The following is a 15115-nucleotide window of genomic DNA, read 5'->3' as shown; positions in this document are numbered from 1 at the left end:
TATACATTTATTAGAAAATTATAAAATTCATCATGTCAAAAATTATTTGTATTTTAAGAAAACTGGCATGCCACATTTAAAGTATCATTTATTAGATTTACATGTTATTATTTTAAAGTTGCTTGTTATATTGGTCAATGTGTCTAAGTAACCAGATGTGTTTGAAATTCTTGAGAATATTAGATACATCCAATTTCTAAATATATAATCTACTTATAGCACCAGGTTTGAAGAAAAATGTCTAAGCCGAATTTCTGGAGGAGCCATGGGTCCAAGTTCACGTTCATTCTGTTTTTGTGATCTCTTCTACCCTATACTGTATGTCCATACATTTCTAAAACAGTTCAATTTTAGTTCTAGGGAAAGTGCAACACAATGGAGAGCCTCTGAAGTTTTTATATCCACCTTTTACTGTCCCCAAATCCTTGGGTTCTAACCCATTAGAAATGAGTGCTTTAAATTTTTAAAGTCATTTGTATATTTTTAACAATTTTATTACTGCTTTCAAAAACATTTTGGAAAATATTTATAGGCAAGATTTGATCACTATTTCCAGTGAAATCATATTCAAAAACACACATAGCTTAATGAAATTCACAATCATTTCAAGAAATACTGACAATTTTCACTATGTTGCAGTTTAATAATCAGTAAAAGTTAAGATGTACCTATCTCTTAAGATATGCCTATTCCTCAGCATAGTAGGATATTGAAGATCAAATATAACTTTGGTTACTAACATTTATTGAAAGAGAAATATAATTTCTGCTTTTGTAAACTCCAAATGGTCCCTGACTAGCTTTGTTGATAAATTCAAAGCTACTTAGAATAACTGAGTTGATAGTGTCTGTATACCTATTTAGTATCATGAACACTAGACTGTAAAATTTTTGAACATTATTGGACATTTTTTAAAGAAAAACAGCCTGTGGTATTTAATAGTCTTCTATGTGCTCTAAGAAACCTCATAATTATGTTAGTTTATTATGTACTGGAGCTTAGAAGTACACAAATAACATTCTAATTTAAATTTCACATTTTACAAATAAAACAGTGAGCAGCAGATAAGAAAGTGTGTGAAAGAAATAAATTGTGAAGTAATGATAATGTATTTCAAAATGAGTATGTTCTCATAAATGTTTACATATCTAGTAATTTGTATAAGACTCAGTTTTATTTGTGTTGCTATACCTGGTATAGTGATTAAATGCTATGAAAAAACATTTTGGCATATTTTCCCTCCATATGTTTATGCTTATATTTCATTTTACCTGTACCTGCATGATGAATAAAAAAATGAAAAGAAACTTAAATGTGACTATGTAACCTATAGAATTTTTTTCTTAATTGTTTGACAAAGTATAAATGAACTACTGAATAATAAATATACTATAAAAGTAAACTACTGAATCACTATCGTTAGCAGATTTTTAAAAACATTTGAGGAATTTGAAAGTAGAAAACTTGAAATTTGCATGTTTTTAAAAATTAAAATAAAATATTATACAAAGCTCACAACATAAAAGCATGTAATTAATATAAATAGAATAAAATTAATTTCTGATGTTTTAAAATAAGATGAATGCATAACAAAAATTATATATTATAAAAATTAATTTATATATAATTTGTATATGTAATATTATAGAATTACAATAATTATATAAATTATAATACATGAATATTAAAGATGTTAATGATATGTATTATATAACAATATTGTATAATATATGAAATAATTACATATTATGAAACAATGATATATAGTTTAGACTTTGTAATTTATAATGAGTCCTTACCTGACCAGAGCCTGCATTTTCACAAACATAACTCTCATAGTTTTGAGAGAACTCAGGAGCATGATCATTGATATTAAGAACTTGCACATACACTGGGATCGAAGAGATCTGCTCTATATTGTCTGCAATTTGAATATATATAATAAAAATCTAACATTTTAATATGTCTTTAGAAGATACATCATTAAAATTACATTAGAAGCTATATGGTACATTTTTATTTTACTTGAAAAAAGCAATCTGAGGACAGGATATCTATATGATTCACCTATTTATCAGCAATAGATCCTAGAAAAAAATTCTGTGCTAATATATTCAAACCAAGCAATATTTATTGGGTGCATTGTGCTTGCCATGGGCTGTAATAAGTGATGAGAAAAAGTAGTAAAAAGGTAAAGTAAAATAAGGGTATATGGAGAGCTTGCAAGAGTCCAGGAACCATTTAAAGTTTTGTATTAACTCATTTAATCTTGATCAATAAATGGATTATTATCCTCCCCAATTTTACTGATAAAAAAGTGGATAAACCATTTAGTTTCAAAAATTACAGTTAAATTACTTGTGTAAGATTATAGCTGCAGTGCTATAACAAAAATAACAATCAATTCTGTGAACCACTGAAATTTAGAGTGTAGCTTTTAAAAACAAATAATTAGAATCTAAATATATTTTAAAGTAAAATCGTTATAAAAAAACTAAATAAAGTTTTTATATAAACATTGAATTGAGAAGATTTTCTAAGTGAGCCAAAAAATCCAAAAAACATAATGAGAAAAAATTGTGGTTAAAACATTTAAATCCTTCAATTTGATATTAAAAAAAGACATTTCAGAAAAAAGTATGAACTAGGAATTTACAGGAGAGAAAATTCAATTTATCTGATAGCAGACTTTCTCACTGCCATCACTATTAATATTTTAGACTGGATAATTCCTAGTTTTGGGGGATTCTCCTGTGCATTGTAGGATGCTTAGCAGCATCCATGACTTCTATTCCCCAAATGTCTGCAGTATCCCTTCTACCCCAGTGTGTCAATCCAGACTGTTCAGACATTGTCAGTGTGCCCTGGTTGAAGCTGGCGGCAGAAGTGTTGAGCCAAATGGCCTGCAGTTGAGACACGTTGCACTATCATTATCTTCACACAGCCTCTTACCACAGGTAAGAAGAAGGATGGTTTAGCCCGTGCCATTTGTGTCATATGTGATAAAACAGCACCCAGTGATGACGAGGGCTGAAAAATAACAGTGTAAACTGACTCTAGCAATCGATAATGAAATTTAAACTACACATATCTGTGACCCAATCTGTTAAACTTAAGCTACAGTCTAAGGTATCAGTATTTGAGTAAATGATCCACTTAAATACATTCCAGAGTTATTTGCATCACATCCAAATTATACAAATGACTCAAATGTACAACAAAAAAGAATCGGGGAGAATAAATTACAGCTGAACTATGACATTATGTGGATTTATTAAAAATGTGTTAGTCTGACCAGGCATGGTGACTCACACCTCTAAATCCCAGCGCTTTGGAAGGCCAAGACAGGAGGATAACTTGAACTCAGGAGTTCTAGAGCAGCCTGAGCAATATAATGAGACCTCGTCTCTAATAAAAATTCAAAATACTAGCTGAGTGTGGTAGTGTACATTGCAGTCTCAGCTACTTGGGAGGCTGAGGTGGGAGAATCGCGTGAGCAGGGGGTTGTGGCAGCAGTGAACTGTGATCGGGCTACTGCACTCCAGCCTGGGCTACAGAGTGAAACCCTGTGCCAGATAAAAGAGTGAGTCAATGTAACACATTTTTATTGTGAGCTTAAAACTGGATGACTTGAGTTTGAATCTTGGTTCCCAATTTGAGAAAAATACTTAACCAGAATGCCTCAGTTGGCATTCTGAAAAATAGGCGTGATAGTAGTAACTGCCTTATAGGCTGTTAAGATTAAACATATACATAAAGCAACTACATAAATTACATGAAGCAATTACATAAATTGGTTAATATACATAAAGCAATTAAGACTACTTAGGACATAACTGAACAATGAATATTAAATAGGATTGTTTTGTTGTATCTACTAACCAGACATGTATTTTGTGTACTGAAAAAAGTAAGTTGCAGCTATTATATTGTGTAGTTTTATTGTTGTTAATCTTTCTCTCTCTCAGGCTGTTGTGCAGTGGCAGGATCTCAGCTCACTGCAACCTCTGCCTCCTAGGCTTAAGCGATTGTCCTGCCTCAGACTCCCTAGTAGCTGAAACTACAGGCACATGCCACCAGGACTGGCTAATTTTTGTATTTTTAGTAGAGACAGGGTTTTGCCATGTTGGCCACGGTGGTCGTGAACTCCTGACTTCAGGTTATCCACCCACCTTGGCCTCCTAAAGTGGTGGAATTATAGGCGTAAGTCATCACACAGGGCTTCTCTTTTTCTTAAAAAAAAAAAAAAAAGAAAGCTATGGGAAAGGTGGATATAATTACAGGGTATAGGGGTGGTATTCTTTAGTTTGTCTTAGTGTTTTTACTGAAAATACAGGTACTATTTGTAACGATAATTTGAAAGAACAATACAAATTAAAAATTAGAGGCCTGGTTCTTGTTGAAAGCAAGAGAAATCTTTTTTCTTTACTTCCTTTGCTCAAAACATACACACACACACACACACACACACACACACACACACACACACACAGAGAGAGAGAGCGAGAGAGAGAAAGAGAAAGAGAGGGGGGAAGAAAAGCTTTGTATGTAAGTTTTTTCTTTGTCTTTTTGAAGTGTATGGAAATCTTTCAAAAGTTCAGTAAGTTTCCTGGAAGCTTTAGGATCCAGGATTGTATTTCTCAAGTAATGGTGACCATCTCTTTGAAATGTAATCTTCAAGGAATATGGCATCCCTATATCCTAGTTTTTGTGGAAGGATAGGAGACCCATTTTAGCAACGATCTTGTTCTAAGTTGCAGAACTACCTCTTGTCATAAAGACATGAAAAGTTAAGTTGTCCTTTGGATAAAACCACTTAGCAAACACGGGCGGTCACTCCAACTACTCAGTGAAGATAGAATGAATTCGATGTCACAAATAGTGCTAAGTCCTCATACTTGAACGTCTGGATAACGTTTAACTTGAGAACATGTATATAATGGATTGTATCTGCTCAACTACTTAAAAAGGTGAGATTTCTTTCCATTTTGGCAATCTCTTAGATTTCCTATGATGCACATCACATTGCGTTTTAATGTTTTCCAGTAATAAAATGTTTATCTCTGTTCTACCTTTGAGGAGAGGTTTTCTGGCCTGAGATGAGATTTTGCTTGTATTTGTATTTTCCCAACAATAACAGTTACAATTAAGATAAAAATTGTAATTTTCAATTAATTAAAAATTAAAATTTCTAGGATTTATTACATACATACACACACACACGGACTTTAAGAAATACAGCAACCATTAGTATTTATCATTTTGAGACTTTTCTCTACTGTGTGACATTTAGGATGAAAATAGATTAATGGAACATTTAAAAATGAAAAGATATTTCTAAAGATTTCAAGAAGAAATTAATCAGAAAATTAAGGTTCATATTTGTTATGGTTTTAGCACATACATCATCACAGAATATCTTTTTGCTTAAGTAATTAAATTGTATAACATAATTCAGTTGTGAATAAACTGACAGAAAATTAATAAGAAATTCATTTAATGTTTTTATGTTTGTGTTCCTAAACTTTGCTTGAAATTAAGTTCAAATTAAATCTTTGGTATTACTGTACAAAATGAATATAAAACTTCACAGCTTCACTTTAAAATATTTAGTAGTTTTATTCACTTAGCTGGCATACTGATAAATAGCATTGTGCTTAATCGGGGAAGCTTTCCAGAAAAGAGACTAAGCACAACAAACATCATTTGCTGGGAAAAAAAAAAAATGTTCAAATGGAACATCTCTTTTCTATAATCAGTATAATTGTTATGGTGAACGCTTTTCAAGGGAGTTAGCAGATGCAGCCAGGTGATTTGTAAAACAGTTGTATGTAATGCCCTGTTTTCCACTGGTTAGGTGGTTTGTTTATATTGCTATTGAAGCTTAAATGGTCAAGCCTAATTATTTTTGGTTCAGTATTGATTTCATGGTAGTAAAAAAATGGCAGTTACACATATTTTCCCCAAATAGATCTAAAATGGGCTTAATGATGTAGAACTTAAAAATATTAGAGAAAGAAAAAAAATGAAAATTTGTTATCCAGTGTTATAAACTCTCGTTCCAACAAGTTTTTCCTTAAAATGAAAAAAAAAATTGTTCTCAGAAATAAGCGATGAATAACAGCTGCATTTAAAATAAACATCTTTGCGTTTTCTGACATGAGAAGCCTTGACATTTCCTCTAGTGCAGCGGGCATTTATTCCATTGTAACATTTGCTTCCTTTTATGGTTTAGTTAAATGGAACCTTGAAAACCCAGATTCCAGCTCTCCTACAGTGTTTCCATAGAACTGTTCATTGTATCGCAAAAAACACGCAGAGATGCCTTCCACTCCACCATATCACCTGCCATCTGCCTAACAAAGTAAGGAAAACAGAAATATATGCTTCCCGCCTCAACAAAGAGTGAAGAAAGGAACCACGATCATTAAAATTCTATGTAAAATCAGCTATAAGAAAAGATGCATCTGAGAATATTTTCTGTTCACAATTTTAATACTTTACAATTTTAAATCTATTGATTAAGTAATGGAAATGACTTTGATATTTTATATTGTGTTATATTTATTTCTTTAAGCTTTAAACAATATAATTGCATGAATCACTGATTCATAATTTTAAGGACAATATCTAAGTGGTAAATCAGAATAATTTACAAACCGAAAACGAAACCATCTGCCTAAATAAACAAGCAGAATTTCAGGTGAATTTCACTCATATTTTGTGGTTTCCTCAATTTACGCTTGTATGAAAAACTATTTACTGTTATAATTAGAAAACAACAGTTTAGAAGGTATTTAGTGATAAGCATATAAATAAGCTGGAATAGTAGTAATAAGCAGATGTTAATAAAACTAATAAAATACACAAGTACACACATTTACATTGAATGTCATTTAAATAATTTCAGCAGAATTTTAAGGCAGCCTTGTCTCCATGTATAGAAATTGTGTAATTATTTACGAAATATGCAAACAACTGTATTGGATTTCAAATGAGTACTTACATTTTTCTGTGGCTGTAATACTTAGGTTGTACCAAGCACTGATTTCCCGATCCAGTGAGTTAGTTGTAGTGATTGTACCATTATCATCGATATTGAACACGTTGCTCCTAGTAATAGAATACCTGAACCAAAAAGAAAGTATACTTTAATGTTTTTATTCTGTCTACATAACAATGTTACATAATAGTCTTTAAGCAATAAGATGTCTTATTCAGTGCATGCCCTACATAGCCAATATATAATACTGAACAACTTTTAAAATAGTTTATTCCTGTATTTAAGATCAACTCAGTGGAGATAGAAAAAAAAAAATGTAACCTGACTTTAGATTTCAACTGATGGATGCTAACTGTAAACACATGTCACTCATTCTCATGTCAAAAAAGAATGTTAATAGATTAATGACTTTAAAATAATGTCAAAAGCCATTTGGGAAATGAAGAGAAATGCAAATAAGTGGGGTAAAAATTAATGATTGTGATTTTTTTTTCTATGAAATAAATTAAAATACATCTTCAGCCTACACTAGTATTGATCTCTTTCCTACGTCACAGGTGTTGCTTGCGAATCTGTTCATTTTACTACAATTACTTGACTTGATATTTAAGAAATGTTTTTGTTTGTTTAAAAAGTAAATTTGATAAAGGGTAAAGTCTATATAGTAGATAGACTTTTAATTCTTTTGGGAAATCTGAAAGACTTCTGAAATCTGGAATCTGGAATCAGGAATCCAAAAGATTTTTTTATATATATATATATATATATAATGTAAAACATATATACAATACATTATATATGACATATTTTACATTTTATAACACATTACATATTTTATAACATATGTAACATATATGTAATATACAATACACATGTTTTATTATATATGATATTATATATCTATGTATACGTGATATATTACATCATATGTATTTATTATATATTATATATTTTTCATATTATATATGTTTTATATATATACACATGTAAAACAAAAGTAAAATATAGTAGTTCTAATGTGCTTTTAGATTGATTGTGCATCGAAGAAAGCCAAGTTACAAAGTTCTCCCATTAAAAAAAAAAAAAAAACTGAAAAATGACCTCCACCTCCACAATGAAAGAAGACTTTGAAATACTCAGCGTATCTCATCTACATGGAAATAATTAATAATAAAAATTAAAGAGTAATAATAACTAGGGTTCAATAATGGTTTATCATTGCATGTATATTCCTGAAGACTTTGATGAGATATCAATGAAGTTTGCCATAATTATACGGCAAAGATGAGAATATTTTAATTTTGAGTTCAAAAGTTTCCAAAAACATTATACTACTTTGTAGATTGGTATTCAGATAAGGATTCAATAGAAATTACAAATAATTAAGGTTTAGAGGAGTTCAGTTTTAACTGTACCCCCATTTAAACTATTTATAAGTATTTTCCCTAAATATCCTGAAGTGGTTGCATTTCACACATAATAGATTTGTTGACAAAATTATACAGTGTTTTAACAGTTGTTATTTTGAATTAAACATCTAATCCTATTTCTGTAAAATGTCATTGCACATAAAGCCCATTTAAAGTTTGATAGGATGTTATAGTCTTTAATAGTTTAATGCGCAACTATTAGAATTTAGGAAGAAGAGCCACATAAACAATAATTGGTTCAGGTCTCATTAATTAATTAAAACAGAAATAAAAATATATGTAGCCTTCTAGGATGTGATATAAGCAATGATGTGTAATATGTATCATTTTTCTTAACCATTTTTAGAAACACAAATTCTCGTTATGTAAATTTTTCTCCCCCACTCCACCTTCACTGGACAAAATTTGTTTGGCTTTGAGGTAAATTTTAGTTAAATTTTACACATATGTAAAATACATACATATTTTTTCCATTTTTAAAACTAGGGAGACAAACATCAGAAAATTCATAAATATGTAAACAGCTGCCTTACTTAGATATGTTCCATCATCACCTCAGCAAAATTAAAAATTTGGAATTTTCCCACTAATTCAATTAAAAACATTTTAAAATAATTTTGGACTTACAGAAATATTGCAAAAATAGCACACAGGATTTCTACATGCTCTTCACTCAGCTTTTTCTAATGTTAAAATCTTATATAAAACTTTACTCGTATTAATAAATTAATCGCTATAATGTAATTAATCAAACTACAAACTACAGTTGGATTTCACAGTTTTTTCCACTCTTATTCTTTTTCTTTCACAATGTAATCTAGAATCCAATATTGTCTTTCATTTTCCTGTGTCCTTAGTCTCCTCCACAATTCCTCGATGTTCTTGTCTCTCAAGACCTTGATGCTATTGAAGAGTATTGGTCAATTATTTGATAGAGTGTCTCTCGGTTTGTCTGATGCTTTCTCATGATTAGACTAAGGTTACATATTTTTGGCAGGAATAACACAGACATGATATACTTTCTCAGGCTATCATATCAGGGGAACATGACGTTCATCATATCTCATGAATGGCGATATTAACATTGAGCACTCGATTAGGTGATGATGACCCCGTTTCTCTGGGGTAAGTTGCTATTTTTTTCTTTTGTAATTCATAAAGATCTCAGGAAACTATTTTAAAAAGTTCTGGTTTCTCCTCAAACATTTATCCACTAATTTTCAGTATCCATAGATGAGTAGTGTTAACATTTTTGAATACTTTCTTTCTGGAGCCACAAGATGCTCCAGGATAATCTTGTCTTTTCCTTACAATAGCTCTGGATTCTAGTTATCAGATGAGTTGCAGTATCTTTGATTGGAGAGCAGCATTAGAAAGCAAGATCTAGGTATTAAGAGTTTCCATTGCTTCTTGAGTTTCATTGTATTTAGGTGCTTTGACCAGACATCAACAGGAAATATATGTATGTATACTCATGCATACAAACACATCTATATTTATTTCCATATAATTCCTTCTGTCTGTATATATACTAAGAAGGCATTAGTGTATCATACCTCAGATTTTAATCCAGTGCCACACCTTCATGTAACTTTTCTCATTTTTTTATTTGTAACCATTTCCTTTGACAATAATGAATCTTACTCTTCTTATCTACAATATATTTACTTATGTGTTCAATTCCAATATACACGCAGAGTAACACTGCAATCCCTAAATAGTAACCACGTAAAAAAATATACTCAGTATGTAGAGTACATTTCTTCTGAACAGCAATTTTTTTGGTCTCTATATTTTGAATTGAAATACCCTCTTCCAAAATTACTTAGGTTGTATTTTCCTAATTCCTCTCCATTTGATTATGTTATTTGTCTATAATATAATAAAGTACACTTGCAGTAGAGTTTGCCTTCATTTTAGGAATATCTCCAAAGTTCTGTTTGATTTTTTGCCAGAGTTTACACTAATTAGTATTTTACTCTGTATCATGAAGAATTCTGTGAACTTGGACAAATGAATAGTCATGTGTCTGCCATCACGTAATGACGCAGAACAATTTTATCACCCTCCTTTCCTTTGTCGTATCTTTTTAGTTTAGGTACCACAGGCTTTGTTTATTTTTGTTTGTTTATTTTTTTAAAATCCATTCACCTCTTGAAGGACATTTGAGTCAATTCCAGTTTTTGGAGGTCATGTATAAAGCTGCCATAAATGCCTGCATACAGGTTTTCATGTCAAAATAAGTGAGTATGTTTTCTAGGCCTGCTGCAACAAAACACCACAAGCTGGGTGGCTGAAAACAATAAATTAACTCTATGAGAGTTATCAAAATCAAAGCATCAACAGGATCATGCTTCCTTTGAAGCCTGTAGGGGTGAATCCTTCCATCTCGTTTCTAGCTTCCAGTGATTTCTGGCAGTCCTTGCTATTCTTCCGCTTGTAGATGCATTGCTCTGATCTCTGCTTCAGTTGTCACAAGACAGTCCTCTCCCAGTGTCTACCTTCTTATAGCGACACCAGTCATTTTGGATTAAAAACATACCTGCTCAGGTATGACCTTATCTTAACTATTTACCTCCAAAATCACTCTATTTCTTAACAAGGCCACATTCGAGTGTACTGGATGTTAGGACTCAACTTGTATCTTTAGGACACAACTCAACCCAAAACACAAAGTTTCCTTTTTTCCTGGGTAAATGATTGGGAGTAGGATTGCTGGGTCTTATTCAGTATATGTTTAATTTATAATAATCTTGTATCTTTCCACCTTGATAAACTCACTTATTACTGGGCATTTTTGTGAATTTTATGGAATTATCTAGACAATAATCAAGCCATCTGCAAATAAACAAAACGACATTATTTCTCTCCAGCTTGTATGTTTGTATTTCTTTTTCTCACTTATTGCATGGCCAGGACTTCCAATATTATAGATTTGGACTGGTGAAAGAATACATTGCTACCTTGTTTCCAATCTTAAGGAAAAAGCGCATAATATTCCATAATTGAGTATAATATTAGCAGCATTCTTTTGTAGATACTCTGTATCTGTTTAAGAATCTTCCCTTCTATTCATATTGTGCTGCTAGTTTTTACAATAAATTAATTTTGAATATTGTCAAATGTTTTTTTCTTTGTCTATTGAGATGATATATGACTTTTCTTTTTTAATCTGTCAATATGGTAATTTACATGAAAATATTTTAAAATATGGACGCATCCTTGTATTCCTGGGTGCACTCCAGTTGATAGGGATATACTTTCCTTTTCACAAATAGCTGGAGTTACAATTATTTGTAAAGAATTTTTATATTTGTTTATGAGGGATCTTGATCTGTAGTTTTCTTTGCTTGTAACATATGGTAGAATTTATCAGTGGCATCAATTTTTACTAGAACTGTTCTTTGTTTTTGTGAAGGTTTTTAACTGACTTTTTGGTGATATATATATATGCTTGTGTGTACGCATGTGTATGTGTACATATTTATGTGGTTGTATATATATGGTTGTTTGTAAATATATATGTGTGTGTGTATGCTAAGGTTATTTATCTTTTAATATAAATTTAGTGGATTCTCTCAAGAACTTCATCTAAATGTATAGGCATAGAATTGTTCAAAGTAGCCCTATAATCTTTTTAATGTCTGTGGGATCAGTATGTGTGCTCCATTTTTCACTTCTGATAATAGTAATTTTTGTCTTCTCTTTCTCTGTTTGTCCCTTGGTCTTTCTCGATAGAGATTAATAAACTTTAGCAATATTTTGAAAGAATCTGCTATTGGTTTCATTATATTACTCCAATGCTTTCAATTTCACTGCTTGTGATCTAATCTTTTTATTTCCTTTTTCTTCTGTTTGCTTTGGGTTTTATTTGCTCTTTTTTTTTTTTAACAGGAAAGAATACGCTATCTTTCTCATACTTACAAAATATTTCAAAATTTGACTTTAGGCTTAATTTAAAAGGAAACTTCAATGATGTCCAAAAAGTGAATCATACCCATTGATAGGAAAAGAGTAATCCCTGTATCTGAAGTCCAAATGAGTTAGGCAATTTTTAGTCATCACAGACAGCTATTAAAAATTACCATAGACTGGGCAGCTTATAAACAACTGATATTTATTTGTCACATTTCTAGAGGCTGGAAGTATGAGATTATGATGCCAGCATGATTGGCTTCTGACAAGAGCCCTCTTTCAGTTGCAGACTGCTGACTTCTGTGCCCTTACAGGCAGAGAGAGGCTGAGAGAGCTATCTGGATTCCCCTTTGTAAGGGCACTAATCCCATTCATTAGGGCTCTACTCGTATGACTTGATGCCTATAGGACCCACCTTCTTGTACCCACCTAATACAATTTCATTGAGATTTAGGATTTCAAATATGGGACCCACCTTCTAATACCATTTCATTGGTGTTTCAGATTTCAAATATGAATTTTGAGGGACATAAACATTTAGTCCTCTGAAATAATACATAGTCTTAGTGATAAAATTTAAAAAATTAAGAATAATTTCTTATGAAGTTCTTAATAATTTTATGGTAGAAATTTTATTATAGATTGTTTGGGCTCCTCTAATTTTTACCACACTAGGCTCCTTAAAACAATTCTATCATCTCACTTTCAAATCTAAATATCACATTTTCCATCATTTCTGTGCCCCATTTTTTTTTAATTGACATATGGTTAGTTACTATAATTCATATAAAGGTAGATCTTGCTTCTCAAGCTTTTACGACCTCAACTACAGCAATAATATTTTGTTAAACCAGTTTATTTTTCCCACCCAAGACTTGATGAAACTGAGTTTGGGAATTTCCATCCTTTACAGAAACAGCTGGTGATTCTTACTTAGTAGGAAAAACTAATATGAGTTTAATGAATTGGGGCTAATTTACTATGTTTAATATGTGTTAGTGTTTCTCCCAAAACAAAGAAACATCCCTAAGGCTAAAATACAGTGTCCTAATATTTCTTCTGGTTTTCATAGCTCTTACCATGCAGTGAGTATTAAAGAAGAGATATTATCAAATTAAAACTCAAATTGAAATCATTTTGCATTTTATGTTCAAACATTTTGGGGATCTTTTGCTTACAAAGAAAAAAGGAAATAAACAAAGAAACCCAAAAAGAAGGCCTCCTGAAATGTGCTGAAGTGGATATTTTCATATGCATCTGATTTTGTTTTTATGATGTATTTTGAATGTTTGTTAAATCAAGCTATATCATATGGAAAAAATATCAACAATATCAACAACAAAAACTGCTGTATCCTCAGTGATCCTAACATATGTACAAAAAGCAATATTATTTAAAGCCACTTTTAAATGAAAAAACATCTGTGAAATCATTAAAATGTATTTTTAATGGATACAAGTTATTTTAAAAAGTAATAATTGCCAGTATAAAAGTGAAAATCATTAGCTAAAATATTTTCATACTGAAGTGAGTAGACACCAATGGTGATACTATAAAATACAAAACCTCTTAAGATTTGGTTGCACCTTATGTTTTTCTTCATATATATGTAGCATTTTCACATGTAGTAAGCATGCAGTTCTTCACGATGTATTATTGTGCTTTAAAATATATGCAATGTTATTATCTATGCATCTCAAGCATGATAAATTATAGTTTATTCACTTGTATTCCTAAAATTGTTTTCAATACTTTATTATTATAAATGATAACATATTGAATATCTTAATCATCAAAGCATTTTTTAACATTCCATATTATTTAGTGTTCCCTGAAGAAAAATGAATAGGTATATAGATATATTTTTTAAATAATTGATATGCACTTATACAATTACTAAAATCTCTGTGACTAATTAAGAACTATATATGCATATCAGAAGGCAACATTTTATGAAATGAACTATAATAGAAAAGTGGGAACATTTCTTGGTATCAAAAATTAAATTGAGCTTTTTCATTGAGCTACTGCAAGACCTTCACAGAGCCAAGCAGTAGCCGGCATCTTAATTAACACATGAAGGTTTATGGAAAATAGATGAATAAGGAAAGGTGTTGGAAAAATAATTATGTAACAAGTTTTGTTTTTTTATGCCCAACCAGACTATACCTCAAATACTAAAACAAACAAACACACAAAAAATAAAACAAAGGAAAATAAATTATAACATAGTAACTGAAAATAACAGACTATTTTAATAGGTGGCAAATATTCGTTTAATTGTAATACAAGAATAGATTTCTAACCCTTTGAACTCCTTTGAGTGGTATCCTGTAAAACACAGGTTCCCAACTCCCAGGCCATGAACTGCTACCTGTCCTTGGCCTGTCGGGAATCTGGCTGCACAGCACGAGGTGAGGGCAGGCGAGCCAGCTTTACTGTCTGAGCTCCCCCTCCTCTCATATCAGGGGCAGCATTAGATTGTCATGGGAGCATGAACCCTGCTGTGAACTGCGTATGTGATGGATCTAGGTACAGAGCTCCTTGTGAGAATCTAAGGCCAGATAATCTGAGGCAGAACAGTTTTATTCTGAAATCATTCCCCTTCACCCCACCAACCATGGAAAAATTGTCTTCCACCAAACTGGTTCCTGGTGGCAGAAAGCTTGAGGACCACTGCTATAAAAGTTTTCCCAATTTCTGAATATCATTTCAAGTAAATAGTATTTAAATAAGCCACTTGTTGTTGTTGTTGTTGTTGTTGTTG

At 31.3% G+C, this 15115-nt stretch overlaps 1 protein-coding gene across 1 annotated transcript in view; it reads right to left on the bottom strand.

Moving 5' to 3' along the window:
* CDH19 (cadherin 19, type 2) overlaps positions 1-15115 on the bottom strand; it is a 115692-nt gene that overhangs the window by 25799 nt on the left and 74778 nt on the right. The window contains exons 7-8 of the mRNA XM_011974174.1: positions 7007-7128; positions 1800-1921 (exon numbers count right to left, since the gene is read on the bottom strand). Of these exons, the coding sequence (XP_011829564.1) occupies positions 1800-1921; positions 7007-7128 (244 nt within the window). The remainder of the gene's footprint in view (positions 1-1799; positions 1922-7006; positions 7129-15115) is intronic.

This window comes from Mandrillus leucophaeus, unplaced genomic scaffold (assembly GCF_000951045.1).
Source record: "Mandrillus leucophaeus isolate KB7577 unplaced genomic scaffold, Mleu.le_1.0 Scaffold142, whole genome shotgun sequence".
In the NCBI taxonomy this organism is placed as follows: domain Eukaryota; kingdom Metazoa; phylum Chordata; class Mammalia; order Primates; family Cercopithecidae; genus Mandrillus; species Mandrillus leucophaeus.
Note: the sequence above shows the minus strand (reverse complement) of the source record. Positions and strands in the feature narration are given on the sequence as shown.